The sequence below is a fragment of the Condylura cristata genome, unplaced genomic scaffold (genome assembly GCF_000260355.1).
Source record: "Condylura cristata isolate star-nosed mole 26May11 unplaced genomic scaffold, ConCri1.0 scaffold00025, whole genome shotgun sequence".
Lineage (NCBI taxonomy): Eukaryota > Metazoa > Chordata > Mammalia > Eulipotyphla > Talpidae > Condylura > Condylura cristata.
Window position 1 is genome coordinate 19,617,253 of NW_004567126.1, and position 27,493 is coordinate 19,644,745.

Genomic DNA, 27,493 nt, shown 5'->3' on the forward strand with positions numbered 1-27,493 from the left:
TGCAGGCAGGAGGCCCAAGAAGTGAAAGGAGGGAGCAGAACAGGCAGATTTACTGAAATACACCACTGAGGGGAGCAGCAGGTGAAGCACGAGAGGTCTACTGTGCTATGTGGGTTAGCTCCCTGGCTGGGGATCCAACTCAGGCCATAATGGTGGGTCTTTGAGGGGGTAACACTGAGACTTAACCTGTAGGTCACCAGGGAGTCCCTGCAGAGTGAATTCTAACTTCTATGTGCCCACCCACCAGAAATTTGTTATGTTCCAGTGTTAAAAAGCAAGTGTCTCTGAATCAATAAAAGACACCACTTCGGCCCTCCCTGGTGGCGCAGCGGGTTGAAGCACAGCACTGAGAATGTAAGGCCGCTTCCACATGAGTTCGATTCTCGCCTGCCCCGGAGGAGACCACATGGCGTGGCGGACCTCTCCTGGCCCGCCCGCTGCTTCCCTCAGCAGTGTACTTCCTCCATCTGCCTGTTCTGCTCCCCACTCTGTCTCTGGTGAAGCCTCTCACCGTCCCTGAGCCTCTGGCCTGTGCCCCAGTTCTGTATGCACAAATAATAAATCTTTAAAAAAAAAAAAAAAAAAAAAAAGACACCACTTCTTGGGCCTCCCTGGTGGCACGAGGGGTTGTCTTAGCACTAGGAAGCTCTCCATAGCCACTGCAGCAAAAGTTTGATTCCCAGCTAGTAAGCTAACCCACATCACACAGTTGACTTCTCTTGTCTTGTCCTCTGCTCCACTCAGCAGTGTATTTCAGTAGATCTGCCTGCTTTGCCCAGACTCTCTCTGATCAGAGTCCTCTCAAACCCCTTTCTCCCTGTATCTTTGGCCTGTACTCCAGATCTTGTATGCATAAATAAATAAATCTTTTTCTGAACATTTATTTATTTATGCATATAGAACTGGGGTACAGAACAGAAGTACAGGGGGAGTGAGAGGAATCACCAGAGACAGAGTGGGGAGCAGACCAACAGAAGCACACTGTTGAGGGTCTGCTGTGCCATGTGGATCACCTCCGTGGTTGGGGACAAAACTTGCACTGAAGTGGCTGTGGCCAGTTTTCAGTGCTGCGTTTTTACCCACTCTACCACCAGGGAGGGCCTAAATAAATCTTTAAATAAAATTTTTCCTTTTTGATCTTGGGGTCATGTTTATAGTTAATGGCCCCTGGCTACAACAAAAGAACTATTAAGACTCACCTTGCTGTCATAGTACTTCTCTCGCTTGTCAGTTTGTATGGAACGGATGACATTGCCAGCATATTCGATCACCATCTCACCTGCATCAATGTTTCTCTTGCAGAAAAGACCTCGGCCATGGATGGGAGACCTAGAATATAAAAATGGAAGAGATCAACTACACATTTTGCAAATTTGGTTAACTGTATGAACCTATGAACAAAATCTTCTGGTCTCTTAGTTCCCCAAGGAGGGACAGACAACTGTCCCTCAAACAAACAAAAAGAATCTGGACCCACCTGATTTGAGGTATGTTAACTATTTGGAAAAATGACCGAAGATGAAAGAGTTCTTTATTCTGTAGCCCCACTGGAAGTAGCAATATTTTAATGCACATTGTGTTAAATTTCTCATTCCACACAAGCAGTTGCGGGACCCCAGGACATCAGATTCAATCAGTATCATCTATGAGCATCTCACTTACTGAATGAGGGAAGCCAAGTCAGCATTTGGTTGACTTTGATTGATTTTGGAAAACATCACTAGTTTTCTAGAATTCTTTCTAGAATTTTAGCCATACCTGTAGACACCAACTGCCTCCTTAGAAGTCCTTTTCAGGTGCCGGAAACGCATGGGCATTGGCAGATCCATGCTAGTTGCCCTCCTAAAGAGAAAAGGCACATTATTACTAGATTCTCTTCAGGAAATAATCAGGTTTGGATCTAGGCCTGAAATTTCCTAAAGAATAAGACCACACTATTATTTTTGTTCAATACCAACCATCATAGATATCTTATGAAATTAGGTCTATTTTAGTATACTTAGAGCTTTCTGACTATGACAGTAATGACAGTACCTCCAAGAAGTGACAAGGTATGCTATGGCTGAAGAAAACAAAACATACATCTTGTCATTATTTGAATTTCTGCTCTGTAATATTTTCTGCTCTTTGCCAGCCTGCTACTTCAACATAAACTCCACTTCAATCTTTAAATGTTACTCAGGAATTTCTGAACCACAGCACCCTTAACAGCTGGAGGAAAAGAGGGCAAAGAGTAGTTCTAATGAACCCTCTCCATTCAGCACTTACCGCGCTGACTTCAGCTGTACCTCCTCTTCTTCTTCATCATTGGGGTTGTATTCAGGAGGCTGTCGATGTTTAGAAGCCAGGAAGTTAAACATATCAAATGCTGACTTCCTAGAGCCAAAAGATGAGAATTTATTTAGTGAATTTTTAAAAAAGACTTACTTGTCTGGCTATCTATGCATACAAGAACTGGGGTACAGGACAAAGGTGCTTGGGGTTGATGAAAGGATTCACAATAGACAGAGTGGGGAGCAAAACAGGTGCATCTACTGAAATACACCACTGAGGAGAGAAGGGAAGACAGGAGGTGTCTGCTGCGCCATGTGGGTCAGCTCCCTGGCAGGGGAATTGAACTCATGCTGCAGGGAGGCCAAGTTTTTAGTAAAATGTTTTAATAGACACAATGAAGGGTGACATTAAAATTGGAAATTGCAATAATTATGAGGAAATATATTAGACAATAATATCAAATTGCTTATAGAAATGAATCAAACTTGCCTCAGGTGTACTTCAGCCCTGGCTGAGCCATGAGGGTTCAGGGGGGGTTCATTGGCCTCCTCTGGTTTGTGGAAACGGAATTTGTAATTCCTACAGTGCTTGGCACCAGAGAGTTGCTCAATCAGAAACACAACTGCATCATGGAGAATCCCCAGCATCCTCAAACCGTTAACACCTATAGGATCAAAGGAAGCTGGGCAGTGAGGAGTATAAGTCACAGGAAACTGAAGTAATGCCTATACATAATTTTTCTAGAGAGAGAACTAAATTAAAGATTACTCAGAAATAACCATGTACACAACACAACTACAGATCGTTCAATATATAAAATGTTCACAGTAGAGTAAGTAAAACAAGCCACTGGATTATGGACTCTTCTATGGTCTCTATATACTATTTCTATATACTTAGAAATGCTGAGTGTTATTTCACTTCATACTTACAGTGACCACACAAGTCAGAGATTACTAGCTTCATTTTAAGGTGAGTAACATAGGCTCAGAGAATTAAAAAAATTTTTTTTTAACATTTCAAAAGCACAGATTAATGAAGAAAAAGAGATGCATCTGCATAGTCTCAGATGTGCAGGAGACTGGCTCAGAGAATTTAGAAACCACATCCAAGGTCACATGATTAGTGTTACAAGATATGAACTTTGGGCTGCCTAACTCCGACAAGGATCTCGTTTTTGTTCATAGGTAATGTGATACCTGGATTCTGTAAGCTCCTATTCACATAGGTACCTCACAAAAGTCATAGATTAATATATTAAGTTCCCCAAAAGGTATTTTTGCTTATAGTGAATGTGTGAAGTAGTACACTCAGTAACTACTTGCCTTCCTCAGTCTCATGCCATTAATGAGCATTTCTTATCTTTATTTTATTAAAACAGCATTTACATTAGTCTACTAGCATAGATGGTTAAAGTCTTTCTGAAATTACTGGTCTCTTTCAATAAAGGGACAGAACATAGTAGCAACCACCACTCCTCTTATTGACACTAGCAAATAGCTAGTGTTCTTTATATTTTTATTAAGTAAAAAATATCTCACTTACAAATATTGTTTTGGGTTTTATTAACAGACAGCAAAATAATAGTGGAATCTACTGACACTACTACCCAAAAATGACCAGAAAACAAACTTTGGTGAGGCTGTGAAGAAACTGCAAGCTTGTACGCCATGGGTGAAAACATAAAGTGATGGTATTGCTACAGAAAACAGCATGGCAGTTCCTTAAACAATTAAAAAGGGTCCCCATAGGATCCATCAGTACCCCCATATTTATAGTAGCATTATTCACAATAATTAAAATACAGAAGCAATCCAGTATCCATCAAAATATCAATGGATAAGTAAAATATTACATATACAATGGAATATTATCCAGCCTAAAAAGGAAATTCTGCAATATGATGTAACTACAACAAGATGAAACTTGAGGACACTATGCGAAGTAAAATAAGCCAGTGACAAAAGACAAATAATGTGATTCATTTACATGACATATTTAGAGTAGTCAAAGTCAGAAACAGAAAGCATGATGGTTGCCAGAAGCTGGATAAAGGAGAGAATGGAAAGTTATTGCTTAATGGGTGTAGTTTCAGCTGTACAAGATATAAAGAATTCTGGCATTGATAGTTGTGCTGTAATGACAGCCCATTTAATTCCATGGTTAAGGTTTGTTAAGGATGTAAATTTTAAATAATGTGAGTTTTACCACAACAAAAACATTCATCAGCTAAAAAAAAGCAAGTAGTACGAATGCCATGGCAGAGTAGGGTAATGCTATAAGCATTTTATTAAATGAAAGAAGTCACTCACAATAGGTCACATGTTGAATGATGCCATTTTTACAAAATGTGCATGCATATTAGGCAAATCCATCAGACAAGTATATTTAGTGGTTTACAGGGGGTAGTGCTGAGGAATGACTACTAGCGGGATGAGGCTCCTTTCAGAAGTGATAAAAATGTTCTATAATTTTACAGTAGTAATGGTTACACACCTCTATGAATATACACTTTGGAATTGTATACTTTCAATGGGTGAACTGTATAGAGTGAGAATTAGTAAGATGTATTACTAAAGCTTTAAAAATCAACTTTTAAACAAAAGTTTATTATTATTATTTTCTCCCATTCAAGTACTAAGTACTAACCAGGTCTGACCCTTTTTAGCTTCTGAGATGAGACAAAATTGGGTGCGTTGGTCTTAGGCTATTATTTTCTTTTGTAGAATCCACTCTGTAGTTTATTAAGTTACAACAATATTATTAGAGGAAAGAATAAGGTAACTACTCTATTACCTGCAAAAGAGAGCTGCTTTAGGCGGGCATTTGATCTTGCTTCCTGGACTTTATCTGTTAGTGACTTCCAGGCATCTGTGAGGAAATGAAATATCCAACATCTGTTAATTCCAAGGCAAGCATTAAGTGACGTGTGCTTGGAATCCTTACAATGCGAAAACATCCTGCTAGAATAGTTTTCTTATTTTAAATCAATTCATTCATAAGAAAGAAGCTGGAAAAATACTTTGTTAGTCAGGACACAGAAGCAGTAAAGCAGTTCATACCTTCTAAAAATGACTACGCAAACTCAACAATGAAAAGGCATAGAGTGGGTAAATGGGTCAGAAAACAAAATACAAGGCCCTCCCTGGTGGCACAATGGGTTGAAAGCCCAGCACCACGAAGCTAGCCACAGCCACTTCAACATGAGTTTGATCCCCAGTCAGGGAGGTGACCCACATGGCGCGGCAGACCTCTCCTATCTCACCTGCTGCTCCCCTCAGCAGTGTATTTCATCAACCTGCCTGTTCTGCTCCCCACTCTGCCTCTGATGAATCTTCTCACTGCCCCTGCACCTCTGGCCTCTACCCCAATTCTGTATGCATAAATAAAATCTTAAAAAATATATATAGCTGAAGGGAGCATCCCTGGTGGCCTAGGGATTAAGTGTCAGCGCTACCACCACTACAGCCTAAGTTCGATCCTGGCCACAGAGCTGATCTACATAGCGCAGCAGACCTTTCCCGTTTCACCCTTATCAGTGTTATTTCAGTCAGTCTGCCTGTTCTGCTCTTCACTCTGTCTCTGCTGAATCCTTTCACCTCCCTACCTCTGGCCTGTACCCCAGATCCTCTACACAAAGCAAAAATAAAAGTATCTGATGCCAAATAAATAATGACATGAGTTAATCAGAACCTATGGGAATGTCCCAAAGGCATTACCAAGAGAGAAGTTTACAGCAATACAAGCCAACATCAAGAAGTAAGAAAGATCTCCAACAATCTAACTTTCCATCTTAAGGAACTGGAAAAGAACACATGAAAGTGACCTCTGAATACCAAAAGCATTCACCTCTCTTGATGGGCCCCAAATCTGAATTCCTTATACCCCTAACCAAAACAACAGTAGCACTAAATGTAGAGAGATCCTAACTCTTCTGTTCCTTAACATTAAGGGATAGGACTAGAATATCTTTATAGTCCCTTCCAGTTCTAACCTAAGATTCCATGATCTCTTACATTCTATTAGATTTCTTACCAGCATTCTATGCTCACTATGTATTATGTGGAACTCAAAACTAATTATGTTCATACATATCTTTTTGTTAGTTAATCGGTCTTGAATTTGCAGTCATCTGACTCCTCCTTCTACTCTCCATATGAAAAAAATATATAGATACACATGACTTCTTTTCTCTCTCTTTTTTTTTTTAAATACTGGAAATTAGCTTCCTGAAACCAGTATCTTTACAGTAGTAATACTCTCATTAGTAACCAGCTGCCTTCTAGCTTCTCCAATTTAAACTACCTTCTATGACGCTACCACATTAAGTTTACAGAAATTCTGATTTTATTTCACTCCCCAAATTTCAAAGGTATACTGGTTTGGCACTGAAGGCCCAACAAAACCTGTGCCCTATAATCTTCCTAATTCTCTCTCTAACTGTACCTGACACTCTTTAACTGTACGTGACAGGGGTTTCAACATTTTCCCACCTGAAACTATTTTAACGCCATCAAATGCAACAACACTCTTTTACTAGCTTCGTTTACATCCCTTCTTAGAAAGCCTCATTCCTTTCTGCTTAAACCATATTCCATTATCTCCTTTAACGAAATCTTCTGTTCATCTTCATGGGATTTTTGGATAACCCTAGCTGACTCTACAATGATCTTTCCTTTAAATTGTTCTACTACTATGTACCACCGAGAGAATATTCATGAGTCCTTCAATGGCTAATGAACATCTATATGTTTGAAATATGAATAAGAGAATAAAATTCCAGTTCTTATGGGAAGTTCCCTGTTAAAGTGAGAAGTGAGTCAAACAAAAAATAGTAAACATTTAGGAAACAAACGTTAGGCAAAGGCAGGGAAGACTTTCCAAGCTGAATCTTTAAGGAAGAGCTGGAATTCCCCAGGTGAATGAGGATAGGAAGAACATTCTACACAAAGGGAAGAAATGTGGGAAAGCACAGAGGTGGAAGGGAAAGAATGGCACGAGGAAGTGGTAGAAAGAAGGTAAGGCTGAGGCTTCTGAGAAGCAGGATGTCATGTGCTCTGCACTAAGGTATATGCAGTTCTAAAAACATACTCTTTACTATTAACTTTACACATAAGTTATAGACTATTTTCTTCTATTACACATATTAAGGATGAGAAAAATGATTAACCCCTCCAACTATCTCTTCCATGATCTCCAACACAAAACTGCCCACATAAGTGACCCTAATACTTATACAGTGCAAATTCAGCTGAAACAGATGGGCCAACCTAATTAAATCCACCAACCTTCTATACTCTCTGCACAGATCTGAAAGCCATCATCACTTGAAATTTCAAAGACAAGTCCTTTCTTGGGCTTTTTCTCAGCAATGCTTTCCTTCCGCTTCTGCTCTTGCTGAAGCCAAAGCATCAAGGGAGAGCTGAAATTACTTTCTTCTTCTTCCACTGCTTTAGGTTCTGACAGTGAAAATGAAACAAAATTGCAACAGCAAACACTTACTGAGAGCACCAACTCCTTATCTATTATCTCTAAGCCTAAACATTCCGTAATTTATTTTTTATTTTCCTACGTTGTTACTAATTTTTGCACAATATCCGATTTCTGCCCTCAGGTGTAGCCTCCTTAATTCTCCCATGCCCTTATCACCCATGAAGCTTCACCAAGGTCCCTTGTACCACATTCCACAGTTGGTATTGTTATTCCTATTTGCAGATAACAAAACTTTGGGTGATCATTAAACTTCTTTGAAGTTCAGAATTTTTTTTTTTTAATCTAGAAACCAGTAGGTGAAAAGTGATTTATAGGACCTTTTAGGTTTGAAATTCTGATTCTAAGCTGCATTCATCTACACACCTGCACTTTCTTGTTCATTGGTTGGATTTTGTGCTTCCTGATTCTCAGGAAGAACAGCCACTTGCCTAAATAGAAAGAAAAACAAATGTGAGCTGTAACATCAGAGAGTTCTTTAGTTCTAAGATAACCACTGGCCGAAACTGCCACACAGCTGTCAGTTACATAAAGCAAATACTAGAAATGAATCACATAGTGCTTTGCATAGAACCTGTTGAGTGGACATCATCACCATGCTACTGTATGGTACATAACATAAAACTATCTTTTTTTCAAATTCTTTCCCAAATATTGACATTAAGCTTCTGCTTTCGGTGTTGTACAGTGTGTCCTACAAATTCTTCTCACACCTTCAGTATTAAAAAAATGAAAGGACACTTGTTAGAAGCAATTCTAGAAGGTAGCTGGTTTAACTAAAACAAAAGTAACTGCTAGAGCTTGCAACACCACCAATTTTCTCTTTTTAAAATTAAATAAATCTTGGAAACAATCCAGATGTAATGCTGATAAAGGTCTAGCTAAATACAATATTATATATCCATACAACAAAAGCAGAGGCAGTCATTAAAATAATAGATAGCATTTATATGTACTGGCACAGAAATACATACATGACACAATGTAATGAAAGAACCAAATACAGAACAATATTTACAACATTATTTTAGGTAAAAAAGGTTCATCTACACATATACCAAGTGTGTATCTTTTCTCTAGAGGAACAACTACGTGAGTAGAATAGAATAAAAAAAATAGCAATGTTTGTTTAGTTTTAGGGAACAGATTCCAGGTGGGTAGGAAGGACGACAGCGAACTATTACCAATTATTGAAGTAATTTTATGCTTTTATTTTAAAACAAACATGTATTAATTACTTCAATTAAAGAAAATCAGATGGACAGGACTGAGGGCTTTTCTTAGAGAATTACTTTTTACTCACCCTGCAGGCTGCCCACATTCCTTTGGTGATGACTGTTCCACACTGGCTGTGTCCTGCTGCTCAGTCTCTCCTCCGGGAGTCCTGGAACAGAATCACTGATTATCTTCTCAAGAAAAAACACCAGTAAATGTGTACTGAGTTAAATGGTGAGTGTCAGGGGCCTCCCTAGTGGCCGAAGAGGTTGAAGCGCAGCACTACGAAGCTGTCCACAGCCACTGCAGCACAAGCTCAATCCCTGGTCAGGGGGGTGACCCACATGGCACAGCAGACTTCTCCTGACCTGCCCGCTGCTCCCCTCAGCAGTGTATTTCAGTCAATCCATCTGTTCTGCTCCCCATTTGGGTCTCTGGTGAACCCTCACACCAACCCCTGCATTTCTAGCCTGTATCCCAGTTCTTGTATGCATAAATAAATTTTAAAAAATGTCTGTCTAATCTAGAGAAATAATCCTATTAAGATCTAATAAAACTGGGGCCTCCCTGGTGGCACAGGGGTTAAAGACACAGAGCTATCAATCTATTGCCAGCCACTGCAGCAGAGTTCGATCCCTGGCCGCCCAGGGAGATCACTCACATGGCACAGCCGACCTCTCCTGTCTCTCTCACTGCTCCCCTCAACAGTATACTTTAGTGAATCTGCCTGTTCTGCTCCCCACTCTCTGGCAAATCTCACCCCTTCCCCACACCTCCGGCTTACATACACCCTGGCTCTTCTATGCATAAATAATTAAAAAAAAAAATCACCACTGTGAGATTAAAAAAACAAAAACAAAAAAACCCTCCAAATCAGAACTCATCAAATCCAACAGTGCAACCTGGGTAGAACATGTCCCTCCCAGAAAATTACTGCTGCAACAGCCTCTAATCCATAGCACCAAATCCCACAGACCCAACACAGCTAATACTTGGCTCTCTCACCCTGTGGCTGAGGTCATGGATGCTGTGTTGGATTCTTGGTCTGGAATGTGTGCTTCAGAACTGGTTCGCAAATGGGAAATTTTGTGCTTCTTGCCATTCCCTTTGTCCAAAGGCAGCTGAATCCGTTTGATTTTTGGTTTGGTTTTAGTGGGACCCGGCACTGAGGGGCTTGCTGACTGCTGTCCAGAAGATGGAGAGTCCCCAGAAGCGACTGAGCTAGCTTGCATAGCTGAGGATAAAGCCTTATTCTGCTCCAGCCCCATGCTACTGGGAGCATCCACTGTCTGGGTAAAGTTGGATACATGGGTCCCTGGAGCAGAATCAAGATCACGCTGAGAAGAAAGAATCCCGGTTTTGCTGGCCAGGAGCTGGTTCACGTGGTGAAGCGGATAGTGTTCTCCTGCTTCCCCAGAAGGTGAAGCAGTAGTTATGCCCGTAGTCTGAGTAGAGGGGAGTGCACAGATGCTAGATGCTGCTGTCATAGCAGCAGTAGAGGGTGTCTGCGATGTTCCCATTTGTGGAAACATTCCTGAACTTGGTGGTAAAGCCACAGGTTGGTCCTGAATCCCCAGGCTCTGCTGGCTAGCTTTGATTAAAAGATTGCTTATAGAGCCAATATCTGGGGTACCAAGCAACCTTGGGTTAGTTAATGCGACATGTCCTGGAACTGACGCGCTACTTGTAGGGGTTGTTGTAGTTTGCATGGATACAACATTCAAGACGGAGGAACCAGATGCCAAGCCAGACACAGACCCTGACGTGAGGTGGCTGGTATCCTGGCTTATTGTTGATGTGCCCGCCGCTGTGGCAGCAGCTCCTCCCACACTCTGTGGTAACAGGGGTGCCTGTTCAAAATACATGATGCCAGATTTAGACCTTTTTATGATGTTGGGGACAGTTCGGTGAGATGAAGTATTAAGTGACCCCAAATCTAACAGACTGGGATGATTTGAAAGCTGGGAGGGTGTGAAGTTAATCAATGTCATATTAGAAACGACATCAGAAGGGGCAATGTTTGAAGGGGTACTAGAGGGAGCAAGTTTTTTATTCTTTCGGGTCTGTAGACGACTTATGGGTCTTTTCTTGAGTCCAGAGGATGGAGTGGCTACTGTGGTACTGAGGTCTGTCCTCTGGTTGGCTTCTGAAACCAAAAGTTGGGGATCTGGAGGAGGCTGAACCCCAATAAGTAGGCCTGAAGGAGGACTGCTGATGTTGGGTGGGAAACTACTTTGAGTAGCTGCAGGGAAGGAATGTAAGTGCTGGTGATGAGGCATGGGGAGCAATCCTTTGCTAGCAGGAGGGAACAAAGATTGAGAAGTTGGCAAGCTTGGATTTAGTCCTGTGGTTAGGGTGAGACCACTTCCCATGGGCCCCAATACTGAAGTATTTGTCTCCATCACAGTGGGTGTAGAACTAACAGAAGAGGTCAATTGGATTTTTTGGGTCACTCCATTTGGAAGAGTTTGGAGAACATAAAGTGGCTGCATGTTCTGGTTAACAACAATAAGTTTCTCAGTGGCTGGTTTCAGGTGGGGTGGAGTGGTCTGGACAGCTGCATTAGAAATCTGAGATGGGCCAGGACTATCAGTAGAATTGGGCACATATTTCTGATTCTGGATAGGAACAGGAGGGGAAACAGGTACCTGAAGGCCAGGGGTGCTACTGTTTCTAGTTAAATCCTGATTGCTGCCATGACCTGGCTCCACTGAACCACAAGGAGGGCTGGAGATGTGGTCTGCATCCATGTGTCCTTGGATAAAATGGTCAGGAGTCATGTGGCCTTCAGGGGTTGGATCTACTCCAGGACTGAGCAGTGCTGAGTCACCTTCAGAGGAGGCCACAGATTTTTCTGTGATGGTTACTCTCTTCTCCCCTGAGTCTGAGATTACAGCTAGTCTACTAGGATTCTGGCTAGGGACAGTGGGGCTTCTGGTGGTCAGGACAGAGAGATCAGATGGTAGCTCTAGGGGCAACTCAAATTGCTCCTCTGCTGAGATAGATGAAGAGACACTACTGTCCACAGGTTCTGTTGTTGGCAACTGCTGAGAAAACACTTCAAAAAGACCCATGTCTTTCTCACGATTACTGTCAAGGCCCAAACCTTCGCCGAGATTTAAGAGTTCTGATGAAGATGACTCTGGGCTCTCACCCAAAGCCTGCATGGACGGAGTATTCTTTAGCACAAAGTCCATAATGTCTGAGGGCAGGATATTCCCACAGTCATCACTGTTGTTATTGTCTGAGTCAGATTTCAGGAGTTCAGTATTATAGGTGTCCAGTAAATTCTTGTCTGAGGGGGTGCTTGTGTGGACTCTGCGACTTGATTCCAATGAACTGAGTTGAGCTTCCAAGGAATCCTGTCCTTGTGTTTTAACTCTGCTTACAGAATGGCAATTGTCCATCTTGGGCTCATTTTTGTGGCCAACAGAATTCTTAATGACATGTTCTTTCTCACTAGCATCTTCAGGCCGATCAATTTTTAAGTTCTCTGTTCCATTTTCTTTTCCGTTTCTTTTTGGAATCTGGGTGCTTTTCCTTGTTGTGGCTGTGACACTAGTATCACTCTCTGTCCCATCATCAACACCATCCAACTGTGAAATTTTTGGAAGGTCACACTGTTCCTCCTCCCTAAATAAATTATGGGATGCCAACCGTTCCTCTCCACCTGAAGAAATCACCGTTCTAGTGAAATTGTAATAGTATAAGTCATCTTCATCTGATGTGCTTAGGTCATCAGCCCCATCCACCTGTCCTTCAGCTGATCTTTTGCCTCGTTTCTTCCCAGTTGAACTGCTGTAAAAAGGAATGTCTTCTTCACCATAGGATCTGACTCCATACAGTGGCGTGAGTCCAAAGAACATGTTAGAACGTGCCCGGGCGCTGCGACGGGGATATCGCCTTTTGAAGGAGCCATCCTCTTGAGGTTTAGGGCCATCTGGAAGCATTAGGTTTCTGTCTTGTACTGGAAGATTCTGATAGTTGTTACTCTGAGAATCTTGGGATGAGGTATTATTGGGGCTTTGTTGGGCCACTGGACCATCTCCTGGACTTTCAGAGGCTGAAACTGGTTCTGTTGGCGATTCTGACTCTATTTGCAAAGGGGAAACAGGACTACTTTCTTTTGGGGTGTTTTTAGACTGACCCTCACTTTCCATTTTTAGAGGTGTCAGTGTTACTTTGACTGTACGTTTCCGAGGTGTCTGCAATTCCTTGGCAGGTCCTTCCACTTGCATGGGTGGAACTTTGGGGACTCCTGTATTAGAAAGGACTTTGTCCCCCACCTTATCAGAAGAAATATTATTACATGGTCGTTGTCCCATAAACTCAGGAGTCAAAACCTCATCAATAAACTCTGGTTTTAGATTTCCTTCTTCACCAGTTGTCACCTGACCAGGCTCCAAAAAAGATTTACTGGAATGCTTTTCCTTGAAGATTTCCTTACAAGATTTTTTCCCTTTTTGTCTCCTGTCTCTGGAACTAGATCCCATATGTTCACTGATTATAGATGATCTGTTGCTCACTCCAGACAGCTTCAAGGTTTTGACTTCAGTATCTTCATCAAGAGAGGGGTTTGCTGATTGGTTAGAATCTACATGTTGGTCTCGATCATTCCTTTGTCCTCTCAAATGAAGCGGTGAGAAGGAGAGGGCCTCTTTAGAAGGAAATGGCACTGACGAGAGTTCAGCGAAAGTGCCAATTTTACTAACGCTTAATTCCCCAGATGTTGTATTATGAACCTGTGGTGCCAGTTTAGGAATGCTAGGGTAAGCCACGTTATGAGCAGATCCTTCTGAGCTCTTGGAGCTGTGCATTTTGGTCTTCTCTCCCTTCATTGATGAACTCTTAGATGTCAAATCTGAAGCACTAGTATACTTCATTTCCAAAGATCCATCCAAGTGGCTGGCTTTAGTGCCCACAGTTACCAGTGTCCTTTGCAAATTTGAAGAGGTGGAAGTGTTTTGCCCTAAATTAGTATTTGAATTCAGAGTCCCCAAGACATGATCGACTGCTTTGGCACTTGACTCAAGATCTGTAGCGGTCCCTGTGGTGACTGCAGAAACATTCTTGGAGTAAGAACTCCCAGTTCTCATTGGAGACATTATCCGCAGTTTAGAACGCTGGGGTGACAAGGAGGAAGTACTGTGTCGCCTGGAGCCAATACTTCGAAGTCCAGAGGAGAGTAAAGGGTCACCCACTGTGACTATTTCATGAGTGGTTGGAGTAGGACTTCCTACATGAGAGAGAGAAAGTTAAGTCTATTACAGATAGAACCAATGTGGGGTACTCATTGGTTTCAATGACTTAGCTGTATGTTCTTACAGATAACAGGAAAAAATGTTCTAACAGCAAAAGCCATCAAGATGAAACTGCTCCAAAGAATTTTAAACTAATTTTTAAGCTGACCTTCTTGGGTCAAGAAGGTCAATGAAGTTCTTTACCTGCAGAAGGCAATGGCCTACAGCCTGGGGACCTCTGTGTTGGAGAATAACTGGGTGTTCGAATTCGAGGGGCCTTTGGGATGACATGATAACAACAGGAGCCAGAGGTATGAGAATGAAGTCGGTCTGGTGAAGGAGGACTTATAATTTCAGCTGCATTCTGACTTTCTTTAGATGAAATTTCTGTAATAGGAAATAAAGCGTTGAATAAAAATTTCATACAAGTGAACCAATAAAAAGCCAGCTACTAGGTAAATACCAAATTAGAAAAAAGACTACCTTTCCAGAAGAAATGACTTTCTCCATCCTTCAATCACAGTACTCCCCCAAATCTAACTCAACTTTCATCTTGATTAAAGTCTAACCTGCAAATGTGGTGGGACTATGAGCAATGGTCCTGTTTTCATCGTGTTCGACAGTGCTGTTGATATCCGGCTCTACAACCGGGGGGCGGCACTCCACAATCTTGCACGTGTATACACAGCGCTTCCGAGCATCAGTGGTACTCCAGTACACCCTGGAACACCTGCAAATAGGTCATAATTGTATACATTACAACCATAAATGAGAGTACAGAAGCAGTGGTTTTATCAAAACCACTTCTCATCTTAGGCTTCCTATCTCTCTAACTGATACAATTTAGCTTCATTTCATGGATTCTTATTACGATTACATTAGTGAGGGTGTCAAAGTCCTTGGTTTTTCTCAGCCTTTCCGAAATAATGTAAAACCTCTTTACCTCTTTTTTTTTTTAATTGAAATGTAAGCAAAGGACAAAAATATTAAAATACTAAGTAGTAAGTAGTAGTTATTGGCATTCAGGAAGAGACTACTGCCCCACAGTATATAAAAGCAAGCCTGAAGTTCTCCCAACTTCCTCTGGGAGAAAAGTCATGAGACAAAAAAAATGAAACTGCTTCAGATTATGTTGGATGCCAATGAAACCTCATTCATCAAAGAGCTTCCAGCTAAATGTTTAGCATAAATGGTGTCTACAGATGCAGACTATATTGGAATATACATAGCAAAATGAAACTCCAAAATGGAATTAAAATGTGTATTGTCAGCTTGTAGATGTTTAAGCAATTTAATTCATATAGAGATTATAAATTCTCACTGGAGAATTTGATTATATATTACAGAGTTTGTATTTCCAGAAAATGTGATACTGAAGACAGAGGCATGAGGTGAGGTTCAATCCATGGCAACACTCTAGATTTTGGATCTAAATGCATGTAATTAAAGGGAATTTTAAGAAATGACCCTGTATTTTCTCTTTAGGTTTGATTTGGAAATGATTCTGAAATAATGTAGCAATATCTTTCTTCTATAACTAAATCTAGAGGATTTAAAATGCTTCTATAATTCCAATCTAGGAGAAGTAGCAAAAATAGTTCATCTTAGTAGCAGATACATATAGCTATTAAGTGTGATTCTACTTTAATGATCTGCTCATTGCTTCAGGGTGCTCAAGACGTGTGGGGTATAAGGACACGGCTGTCGTGTCCTTATGGTGCTACTTACTGATATCCAATAGGAAAGAGCTTATCTTCACAGTCAGAGAGATCATTCAGAATTCCTAAGCAGTCAATTGTCATGGAGCCTGACCAAGAAAAGAAAACTGATTAGGAGTTAACAAGAAGGGATCATCTTGTACTTGAAGTCTAGAAAGTGCCCTCACTGATATATCTAGCCTTTCCCAACAACCAAGACCTATGTCATACCTATCATCATGTGAATATTTTCTGGTTCCAAGCCATTGAGAAACTTCCTTCTCAAGCTGATTCCTTCAAAGTCCACAAACACTCTTCTAAACACTTCAAATCCATTCTCAGGCACCACCTGAAATGAAAACCCAGGGTAGCTATTAATATATGTATCTTTATATATTACACTCATGATATTGATCTCTTTCAGAGGAAAGTACTGAGCATATTTCAAAATCATTTGTTTCACTAGGAGGTTATTCTAGAATACTTAGTCGGAAAGCAAAATAAAGTTTACTAGCTTGTAATTTTCACTAAATTCCTAGAGAATTCAACAAGCAACTTAACACTCTTACCTCGCCTTTGATCAAATCCCGATGTCGTTGGCAATATACCTTTTTATCATCCAGAAAGACACAGTTCTTTGCTCGTGAACACATGAAGTGGTAATTGCTGGTGCAAGATGTGAGGCAGCAACCAACAGTTGCTCCTGGCTTTTGGCAGAATTCACATCTCTAACAATCCAGAAAGAAGAGTCCTGGTCAGTCTTGCAGATGCTTAAACTATTTTCCAGTTCCTCTACAGAATCACCCCATTTTGGGGTTCCTATGAGATTCATTTTATTTGGTGGTTATCTGCTGAATTAAAGAGGTTAAGCAATATGCATCTTCCTGGGGTGCATGTTTAGAGAAAATGAAACTTGGGACAACCAATGCCAAAACATCATCTTGCTAGACCCACATATGACACAGTAGACCTCTCCTTTCTTGCCTGCCGCTCCCCTCAGCAGTTAATTCAGTAAATCTGCCTGTTCCGCTCCTCACTCTGACTCTGCTGAATCCTTTCTACCCCGTACAGCTGCCTACACTCCAGTTCTATGCAAAACAACAACAAAACAACAACAACAACAAAAAAAAACGCCATTATACCTAAAGAAACTCAGTTCTAAAAGGATTATACTAATCAGAAACATAATCATTTCCTAGTTACTAGACTTAACAGATAAACACTGTATTTCTCAAATACTTCCTTTAAAGTAGTTGTGTATGTCACCACCTTGTTTGTCACAGTCTTGAGTTTTCTCCAGGGAAGAATTTTTATTGGTGAACTCCAAATAAGTTGCTCAGGTGCTGTTTTTGTTTGTTTCTTATAATCCTCCTTCTCCCCTCCTTCAAAATGTAGCTTTTAAAATCTTACTCCTTTTGTGGTCTTTTCTGATTGCTCTCAGCTGCTACTGATCACTTTCCACATCTTTTCCTAGGGTTATCCTATGGAATCTCAGAATGTTGATTCAACTGGGATCTTGATAATTCTGCCTAAATCACTTAATAATTACTTTTCCTATACAGCTGAGCTATCTTCCAAACTAGTTAAACTATGTTGTCTATTTCCTTTGCACCCATCCTGTAAAGGACAGAACAACAATCTGCCTGTTGCATAAACCAGTGTTTTTCGTTGGCTAACCATCCTGAAAAACATACGTGACACAGTACTGAACCACAGAAAGGACATTTGGAAGCTGAGAGGGAATCTTTTTTGTAAGATTTGCCCATTAGCTCTTACCAGCTGCTTGCCCCTAATCACTGCCATATGCACATTCTTCAGTGACCCATCATCATCTTCAAATACTTCTGCTGACCACAAGGCGCAATTTACATGTGTCCACTCATTTTGGCCAATGTATAACAAACGACCAGCATCCTAGGAAACAAACAGATAGCTTTTTTCTTTAAAGCACAAGTCACAGGAGGTTACCTGGATATTACCTTTATCAATCAATTATAATTCTCTATCACACAGGTAACTTGCAAAAATCAATTAATTTCTTTTGACTTTTTCATTTCCACTTCTTTCCTTTTTAAATTACCTTTTCCACAGACTGTAAATATTTTATTTGCAGAAAGAATTAAAAAAAATAAGCAATGCCTGGTGGGAATGCAAACTAGTACAACCACTATGGAAAACTGTTTGGAAGTTTCTCAAACTGCTAAAAATGGAGCTTCCATATGACCCAGCAATCCCAATTCTAGGTATCTACCCAAAAGATACAAAAACACTGATCAAAAAGACACCTGCACCCCAATGTTTACTTCTGCTTTATTGCAATAGGAAAGACATGGAAACAACCCAAGTGCCCAAAAGTGGAGTGGGTTAAAAAGATGTGGTACATATACACAATGGATTATTACTCAGCAATCAAACAAAAAAAATAAACACATGCCTTTTGCAGCAACATGGATGGAGCTGGAAAACATCATGCTTAGTGAGATAAGCCAGAAAGAGAAAGAAAAATACCGGATGGTTTCATGCATAGCAGGAGTATAAAGGACCAGGGGAGAAAATAATAACAATGAACAACTATATACCCAAGACATTTTACAGGGGTGGAATGGGGATCAAAAGCGGTGGGGGGGAGGGAAGTGCACTGAACTATGGTGATGGCACATGGGTGATTTGGTGATGGGGAGCCAATGGGGATTACAACTGAGACGGGAAAAGGCACAAAATGATGCAAAAATAAACTATTATTTAAAAAAAAAAATCTCAAAAAAAAAAAGCTATGCATGCTAAGTTTATAAAAGTGTAAAATGACTTTTAAAACCAGATTCAAAATCTGTCCTTTATGCTTGAGTCATAAAATTTTTCTTTAAAAAAGATTTACTTATTTATGCATACAGGAACTGGGGTACAGGCAGAGGTGTGAGGTAAGAGGATTCACCAGAGACACAGTGGGGAACAGAAGAGGCAGATGTATTGAAATACACTGCTGAGAGGAGCAATGGGTGAGACAGGAGAGGGCTGCTGTGCCATGTGCGTCACCTCCCTGGCCTGGGATTGGACTTGTGCTGCAGTGGCTGCCAATAACTTCAAAGTGCTGTGCTTTAACCTGTTGTGCCACCAGGGAGGGCCAAGTCATAAAACTTTTTAAATTATAACCTGTCTATGTTCCAGGAACCAAATGAAGTTTTACACACATTAATTCATTTTATCCTCATAACTGATCTGAAGTAAGTACAGAAGCTTTATTATCTTCATTTTATAGATGAAACGAGGGTGAGAGGGGTAACCCCCCCACCTTATCAAGGTCAAACAACTGGCAGGTAGAGTACAAAAATGAATCCAGGCAGACTGCCAGAATTAGGGTTCTTAACCATTCTGATTTAGTACATTAAACATAACTTATATATGCAACTTATGTTATACTGACTTTCATAAAATCTTTTTGAGGAACTTGATTTTGATTTCCTGTAGAAATTACCGAACACTGGGCCTCCCTGGTGGCAAAACAGGTTAAAGCGCAGCACTATGGGCTGTCTGCAGCCACTGCAGCACGAATTCCAACCCCGGCCAGGGAGCCGACCCACATGGCGCGGCAGACCTCTCCTGTCCGTCCCTCTGCTCCCCTCAGCAGTGTATTACAGTCCATCTGCCTGGTCTGCTCCCCACTCTAGTGGATCCTCTCAACCCCCTCCCACACTTCTGGCTGTACCCTAGTTCTTAAATGCATAAATAAATATTTTTTTTTTATAAATAAATCTTAAAAAAAAAAGAACACTAAACTTCAATAGATTAATTAAAGACAAATTATCTCTTAAATCAACTAAGTCAGTTAAGAAAAAAAAAAACTAAGTGACATTCATTAAATAAATGGCACCCTGTCATAAGTTTAGAATCAAAGGACAAACGGTTCACTGTAGGCGTCTATTACTAGGACCCTGTATGTGAGAGTACTTACATTAGCACTGTCATCACCATACATCAAGCATAATGCACATTGTCTGTTATCTTCTATTCCTGGGGGTGGGTTCAGTTCTGGACTATCTTCTCGACTCCTATCAGCATCTGTGAACCCAAAGAATACCCAATTAAATTTCCCTGAATTCCAGAGAATAAAAAAAATTTCAGTTTACACAGATTATAGCCTATAAAATCAACATTTTCAGAGCTGGTTCAAAGTTTCACCACCTATTACATTTGAGTCTTTATATTAGCTTATCTTTTAAATCAACTGTATCAATTTTAGAATAAAATCCCAGAGGTACAAACTAAATGACGAGCATTCATTAAATAAATGGCACCCAGTCATCAATGTTAACGTTGGTTAACATGACTTCGACTGTTAACATTCCAAGTAAAACGAAGTACTGATTTTATTACATTTAGCATGACCTGCAAGTTTCTTTTCCAATATCCAAGTATATAAATTTAGCACAAAGTCACTCATCTACATCTAGAGAGATTAGGATAACGACTCTTCATTTGGCGTCTTACTCAAAACTGGTGGTGTAGGGGGATGGAGAGGAGTTGGTGAGTCTGGTTCTCCAGGCCCTTTAGGTTTGGGAGCTGGAATGATTTTCTTCATTAAAGGAGGCTGCTCAGTGTGGCTGTTTTCTTCACGCTCCTGCCACTGAGCATAATTATGGTCAAGTGAAGGTGGAAGCACTGCGTTTGGTAACATCCCACTGCTGAAAATAATTGATTCAACAAGAATTTATTGAACTCTTACAACATACCTAGACCTATACAAAATCATTGAATTCATGACACTGCCAGGTCTTAGCCCCATAGATAAGTCACTAACAACATGTAAGAACTAGTAACAGAATTTATAACTACCTAAATACACAGTACTTTATGAAAGAAATATAATCTCAATGTATGACTTTTGAAAACCTTATCAAATTATCAAAAGGATTTACTGGCATAAATTTTTAAGGTTAAGTACAGAGACTTAAGACAGTAGAGAGCATAATTTGAACTGAATAAAACAGAATTACGTTAAGCCTATGTATAATACATACGTCATAAGTTCAACTAAGTTCCCTAAAACACATGTAAATGAAGAAAAAGGGCAAACAGTCTAAGAGTAAATGTTGTCTCAAAACCAACACTGAAAAGGCATTTCAACAGGCTAATTTTTTAAGTACTAAAATCTAGTCTAAAAAAATTTCAGTCTAGAAATACAGAAACTCTCAGATTTATAGCTGATGAGAAAAAAAAGGTACTCAATTTACTTACTTGCTTGATACTTTATTTGGCTCCCAGAACCTGGACTTTTTGACACTGAACCATGGGAAAACACGTTCCATTTGCTAACAGAAAAATAAACCAAATGTAAGCATATGTACATTCATTTGGAAATCACATAAAGCCCAACAATTTCACACCAGATTCTCTGTCAATATGAGCATAATTTCAAGCCACCAAGGCAACCTTGGCATCTACTATGGCAATCTCACCAACTTCCTCCCAAAAAATCAGTGAACAAATTAAGCCAAAGATGTTTTATACACATGGCAAAGCAAACTGTAAAAGAGAACAAGTCCTTTCTGTTCATGGAGTAATTACTTACTCATAGATAAGCATTAAAAATACAAACCATTAATATCATTTACCCGAATAAAGAAGGACTTGACCATGCTGTTGGCTTTTTTAATCTCTGGCTGCCCTCCATCTGAATTAATGGCTGCTTGAATGATCTTCACGATATCATCACTGAACTCCAACTGTATACAAAACAAAGCATTAATTATTCATAAATAGTGTATTCTCAAAACCACTTCCTCACCTCTCCTAAATCATCCACAAGAAAATGGGCACCCTGTTTTTTCATACAGTGTGATTTCTCTTTCACAGACACCTTTGGAATTCAATTCACAATTGAATTGTGGCAGTCAAGAGATACCAGGAAGAATGCAATAAAGCAAAAATACAAATAAATGAGCTGTATCATGGTAAATTACCCAAACAGGGTCACAATTTTTTATTTAAACCAAAATTAATAATCAACTGAATAGCAAATATGGACCATGAGATGACAGATGATCACACCCTATACATTCTTAAAACCATAAAATTAAAAGGACCTATCTACAAATGCATACCCAATATAAAAAAAACATACTATTCAGATCTGATCTAAAAAGAAGCAAACCAAGTTCACATCAGATTTTTCATAAAGCTTTCACATAAAATATGAAAATAATTTTCAGAGCACACAGATAAAAACCAAATAAAAGAACCATATTGTGACATTAATCTACTCTATCACACTTCATCTTCTGAAACACAAGAGCTATTGAAATAGCTCACATATTTTTAGGTATGTAAAGCCACATGACTTTTCTAAATATAATACATATTATCTCTTAATGCTTATACCCAGCCTCATTTACTAAAAGACCCAAGAAAATGCAATTAGTATTTAAAATTTAGTAGTTTCTGTAAAGACATACCACAGAGGTGTAATTCCCTTGGTCCATTTTCCTTTTGACTCCCTCCAGATCTAAAGGTTGTTGATCTTCCTGTTTGCTGACCTCAGTAAGCACTGGTGGATCAGGTCCTTCTGGGGAGCTGCGGGAAGGTATACTCTCCTCTGTCTCAGGATTTAAGTCTGGAGGTTTGGCAGCCTGTTGCCAGGAAAGATATGTTTCTTTTATCTCTTATCTAATGTTGAATATGAGACATCCAGGCAAATTCTATTAAAATTAATAAATGAGGTACTGCATGATTCATTTAAAACCCAAAGAATATGGAAACAATCATACTCTTTGATTATCTCTTGAGTAATGGAAAAGAAAAGTTAAAATAAGGCAGTTAAGCTAATAGCTTCGATAGGCTAATTTGGGAGCTTTGCTTGATAGCTTCGTATGCCTAGTATGATGTATCTAATAGGTGATGTTCCTATTCAAAAAATGGACCTCTATCTGAAAGATAAAACAGTAGCCTAGCTCTGAATTAAAGTTATGTTGTGAGGCTTTTCCAACACTATACCTTGTGTTAAAAGGTCAAAAAGTTGTGTTTTTCAAATTAAGCCCTAAGGAGCTACAGAGATTCCCCAGAGCCAGAGGGTCAACAGTCCCACTTCCATTATCTTGGGTACTAGTAGGCCCTACTAGAGTAGAACACTAGTTTCTCACTTACATTACCACAGCTGCTTCCTAACCATGGCTTCTTGGCTCAGGTTCCATCCTTGACAATCCTCCCTCCCCTTCCACTTAGAAGTACTGTTTTTCTAAAAAGTAACCTTGATCAGGTTACTCTCTTAGGTGGAGTCCTTCAATTGATACCACTGCCTTCAGAGTATAAAGTCCAAATCTCTTGTAATATAACAGCAAGGCCTCTGAAATACAGCCTTTGCCTACTTCCTAACCCAAAGAAGGTCCTACTCTTGGTTCTAACAATTTTTTTTTTAATGGTTTAAGGTCAAAACAAGTAACTCTACAAAACTAAATGAATAATGAGGGAAAAAGCAAACAAAACCCAAACATTACTCCATTGCTAGGTAAAAACCACCTAAGAACTCTCAGGAAATAAAATGAGACTGAGTCTACCTGTCGGTAGCGTAGCAAGTGGCTGGTGGTCCGAGAATTCAATAAGGCAGTCAGAACCTGTTTCAGAGATATCTGCAATTCTTTCTCAAGGGCAAGTCGCCACTCTGCAGGGTGCCTCTCAGTACAGTTCACACAAGTATAGGCAACACTTTCAGGAAGGTTAGACAGAATCTCATACATCTCATCTAGGAAAACAAAACCTACAATGATGAGGTATTCTGAAGAGTGGGAGAGAAAGAAGAAACTCCACCACTGAAAAGGTGTTATGTTAGGAATAGGGTTAACAATCTAATATATCCCCAGGAACTTTTACACTGATATCTAAGGGGACAGTATTATCATTAAACCAGGATTTAACTACTACTTGGATAATCAATAGGTTATGTTGCCCACAAAGGACAGTAAATAATATTTTACAGAGATGACTAATGAACACAAGCTTAACACAGAATTGTTTATTCTAGGGACAAAAAAAAGCACTAAAAAGGACTTCATTACTTTAGGTTTATTGTACTATGGGGAATGTAAATACAGCTATACTCAGAAAGAAGAAAACTGTAATAAAAAGACTCCAACCTTCTGTACCTGAAAGATTCTCACATTTGGAATGGACCCAGCGATCACATTTTCCACATTGCATCATCTTACTCTCATAGTCATCATCATCATAACACTTATCACAGAGAGGGCAAAAATTTCCTGAAATCAAAGCAAAATGTTCAGCAGCGTGTTGGTTCACATATCAATACCTCTAAAGCCCTTGATTTACAAATGCCAACCTGCTCTAAAACACAAGCCTCTATTGCCTTCCTCTAGAATCACTTATGAACAGCAGCACAGTTCCATGGACCGCTGATAACTGGAGAGATTTTCTGAGCTTTTAGATGTCACCAGTTCTCTCCTTTAGGTCATGAGTGGACTTTACAAATAACTAGTAGAAAAAGAATGGAGATAACTTTCTCTCTTAAGTATTCCAAGGAGAAGTTTAAATTTTTGAAGAGAAGTGAGATGGATTCAAATGTAGTGCATCTACACTTGGTCCATATTCCCACTGCTTTTATGGAGAGGTTAAGGCAGCACTTCCAAACTTCAACACTAGATACAACCTCCACCAATTTGCTTTGTCCATGAGTCACGTGTATTATTTTTCACTTTATTTTCTTAGCATTGATTTGCTAATTTTAAATAACTTCAGTAGTAAATTTTATGTCATCATTATCTCAAGTCAGTAAAATAGCTTAATGAATTCATTATTTTTTCTAGCACAACTATTAACATAAAATGTTGGACTAAGTACCACCTAAAATCATTTCTGAAGCAATCAAATGTATGTACCTCACATTGGGAAATACTGGCTTAAAGCATTTCTTTTATATATATAAAAAAACATAATCCTGCCCAGATAAATAAACAAGACATAAAATATCTCCGTTGTTACAATTCTCTGTATAAAGGAAAAAAGCAAGACAAGGAACTCAGTAAATGTGCCTACACGGCAAGACTTTTTTCATTCTACTGATGTGGCTAGTTCACTTCTCAACACCAAGCATATACATTAATTTCTAAAGTTGACCAAAATGGCTTTTTGGAGGTACCTTTTGCAAAGAGTTTGGCACAATCATGGCACAGTGAGAAATCATGAGACCACTGTGCATCCCACCCTTTGCCTGGAGTTGTAGATCCACAGCTCTTGCAGCGAACACACTTAGTACAGATCTAGAAAAGAAGAAAGGGAATTCAGTAGCAATTTCTTATTCTATTACCTCTTATCTAAAATGAGATCAAATGCACTCAATTTAAAGAGTTGATGTCTTTACAGGGATGGCTTTTCTTAGTAATGAGGCAAAATACTGACATCTTCAAGCAAGAATATTTCTATTATAGTTGTGGAATCCTAACAACCCCAAGATAAATTGCTCTGAAACAGCATGATGTGCATACTAACCCAAACTTTCTTTTTCTTCGTGGGTTTGGTGGGGTAATTTGGTCCCAGGCACTCAGGGTGATAGCTGTTTCGGCACTTATTACACTCCAGTAGTTGCTGCAAGAGAATATAAAGGCATAATGATGGGCATCTAATTACCTCCACTGAGGAGCCCCACTTCATATTTAAGTAAGTATAGCACATCCTTACAACAGTTTAAATTTTCTCTTATGTTATTTACTCAATTAAAGCAAAGGGATTTCTTTGCTGCCTGTCATAGGATTTACTTATTTCCTGCCACAGGGATTATTTCCTGTGAGACCTTTAAGACAGATTTGACCTACTTTTGGAATTCTTACCAATGTCAGGTTTCTTGCCAAGTTCCCAAAATTAAAACACACAAACTGGCGATTAGTTAAAATAGAGTAAATCAACAGAGGAAAAAAAAATACTGATATGAAATCCTAAACTAAAAGGTAGACGTGGAGACAAGAGCGACAGTCTAAGATGCTCAATCACTTAGTCGTTACCTTTGTAGCCTGATGCTGCCTTCCACAAACGTGACAGAACTTGCAGCGGCGACAACACCAATTTTCTAGCTGGTCCTCCAGAGGGCGCTCGTTTTCCTCTAAACAAAACTTGTGGAAGGGCTCACAGCAGACTTGGCAATAGACAAACTAAGGTAAAATGGGAACACAGAATATGTCAAAATACCATATAGAAATATTTTGTGTGTATGTACATATTCAACATACATATTCATCAAGAAATGACTATTAAGCACCAAAGGAGACTCGGGACTAAAATGTTAATAACTGGTATTTATTTTTATTTTTTATAAATGGTAGTAAAATGAGACAAAAATATACAGATAACCAAAGGTTTAACAGAAAGTGCCATCAGAGAGGTCTCAACAGAGTTATGGGACTATAAGAGTGGGGTAGCAGGAAATAGTGATCTAAATAAATTTAAGCTCTGGTTTGTTCTCTCCAATTTTAGAAATTATTTATTTTCATACTGATAGAAGGTTCTCAAAAATTTGAATGAGGGTAACTCAGCTACACAAGAATTACTGAGACAACTGGTCAAACCTAAATAAGGCCTGTAGATAATAGTATTTACCTAAGTTAGTTTCCTGATTTTTATTATACTGTGGTTATATGAGACTGTCTCTGGTTTCAGGAAATACATATTAAATATTTAGAGGCTACTCTCAAATTTTTAGAATGTCTTTTACATCTTATTATGTAAACTACATAGACACAAACAGAAGGATAAAGCAAATGTAAAAGTTGGCAATTCTCCAAGAAAGATATGTGGGAATTCTTTGTTATGATTAACTTCTCTGTAAATGTGCAATCATGTCAACATAAAATATTTTTTTAGATTAAATCAAGATTGGTCATGTTTTAGTCGTGCAATGCAGACAGCAGGTCATTCACTGTCTAATTCAATTGTTAAGGAATTCTGTGGGACTGCTGTATGCAACTTATACACCATTTAAATTGGAGGGAAAAAACACTGCTTTTATATAAGTTGAAGTACTACAGAAGTCTTCCTGTGGGTAGTACATGTGCAGCTGCAAGCATTAATTTATACAGGAAAAGAGATACAGTAAACCTTTGGCATTGAATAGAAGGTTCTCAAGAATTTGAATGAGGGTGACCCAGAATTACTGAGATAACTGGTAAAACTTAAATTAAGATTTGAATAGGTAAACTGAATTGCTCATGGTCTTCATGATAGCTGAAGCAATCCCAGCACTCAGAGAAATGTATTGTTTATAACAGACAATAAGAAAATATTTGCTTAGGGCCCTCCCTTGTGGAGCAACAGGTTAAAGGATAGCACTATGAAGCAATCCATAACCACTGAAGTATAAGTTCGATTCCCCACCAGAGAGGTGACCCACATGGCACAGCAGACCTTTCAAGACCCTTCCCCTGAAAACCTCAGCAGTGTATTTCAGTCAATATGTCTGTCCTGCTCCCCATTGTCTCTGATGAATCCTCTCACCCTCTGTACCTCTGGCCTGTATCCCACTTCTGTAGGCATAAGTAAATAAATCTTCTTTAAAAAGAAAATATTTGCTTATGAATTAACTAT

At 39.4% G+C, this 27,493-nt stretch overlaps 1 protein-coding gene across 1 annotated transcript in view; it reads right to left on the bottom strand.

The window, feature by feature from the left end:
* KMT2A (lysine (K)-specific methyltransferase 2A) overlaps nt 1-27,493 on the bottom strand; it is a 75,338-nt gene that overhangs the window by 5,602 nt on the left and 42,243 nt on the right. Inside the window, exons 13-37 of the mRNA XM_012729402.1 lie at nt 25,918-26,064; nt 25,409-25,504; nt 25,059-25,179; nt 24,049-24,162; nt 23,464-23,648; nt 22,366-22,539; nt 21,526-21,636; nt 21,149-21,222; nt 20,402-20,595; nt 19,866-19,972; nt 17,693-17,830; nt 16,486-16,644; nt 16,148-16,265; nt 15,948-16,026; nt 14,789-14,949; nt 14,424-14,606; nt 9,985-14,215; nt 9,068-9,148; nt 8,131-8,195; nt 7,563-7,733; nt 5,071-5,145; nt 2,764-2,938; nt 2,269-2,376; nt 1,759-1,842; nt 1,200-1,329 (exon numbers count right to left, since the gene is read on the bottom strand). Of these exons, the coding sequence (XP_012584856.1) occupies nt 1,200-1,329; nt 1,759-1,842; nt 2,269-2,376; nt 2,764-2,938; nt 5,071-5,145; nt 7,563-7,733; nt 8,131-8,195; nt 9,068-9,148; nt 9,985-14,215; nt 14,424-14,606; nt 14,789-14,949; nt 15,948-16,026; nt 16,148-16,265; nt 16,486-16,644; nt 17,693-17,830; nt 19,866-19,972; nt 20,402-20,595; nt 21,149-21,222; nt 21,526-21,636; nt 22,366-22,539; nt 23,464-23,648; nt 24,049-24,162; nt 25,059-25,179; nt 25,409-25,504; nt 25,918-26,064 (7,281 nt within the window). The remainder of the gene's footprint in view (nt 1-1,199; nt 1,330-1,758; nt 1,843-2,268; nt 2,377-2,763; nt 2,939-5,070; nt 5,146-7,562; nt 7,734-8,130; nt 8,196-9,067; nt 9,149-9,984; nt 14,216-14,423; nt 14,607-14,788; nt 14,950-15,947; nt 16,027-16,147; nt 16,266-16,485; nt 16,645-17,692; nt 17,831-19,865; nt 19,973-20,401; nt 20,596-21,148; nt 21,223-21,525; nt 21,637-22,365; nt 22,540-23,463; nt 23,649-24,048; nt 24,163-25,058; nt 25,180-25,408; nt 25,505-25,917; nt 26,065-27,493) is intronic.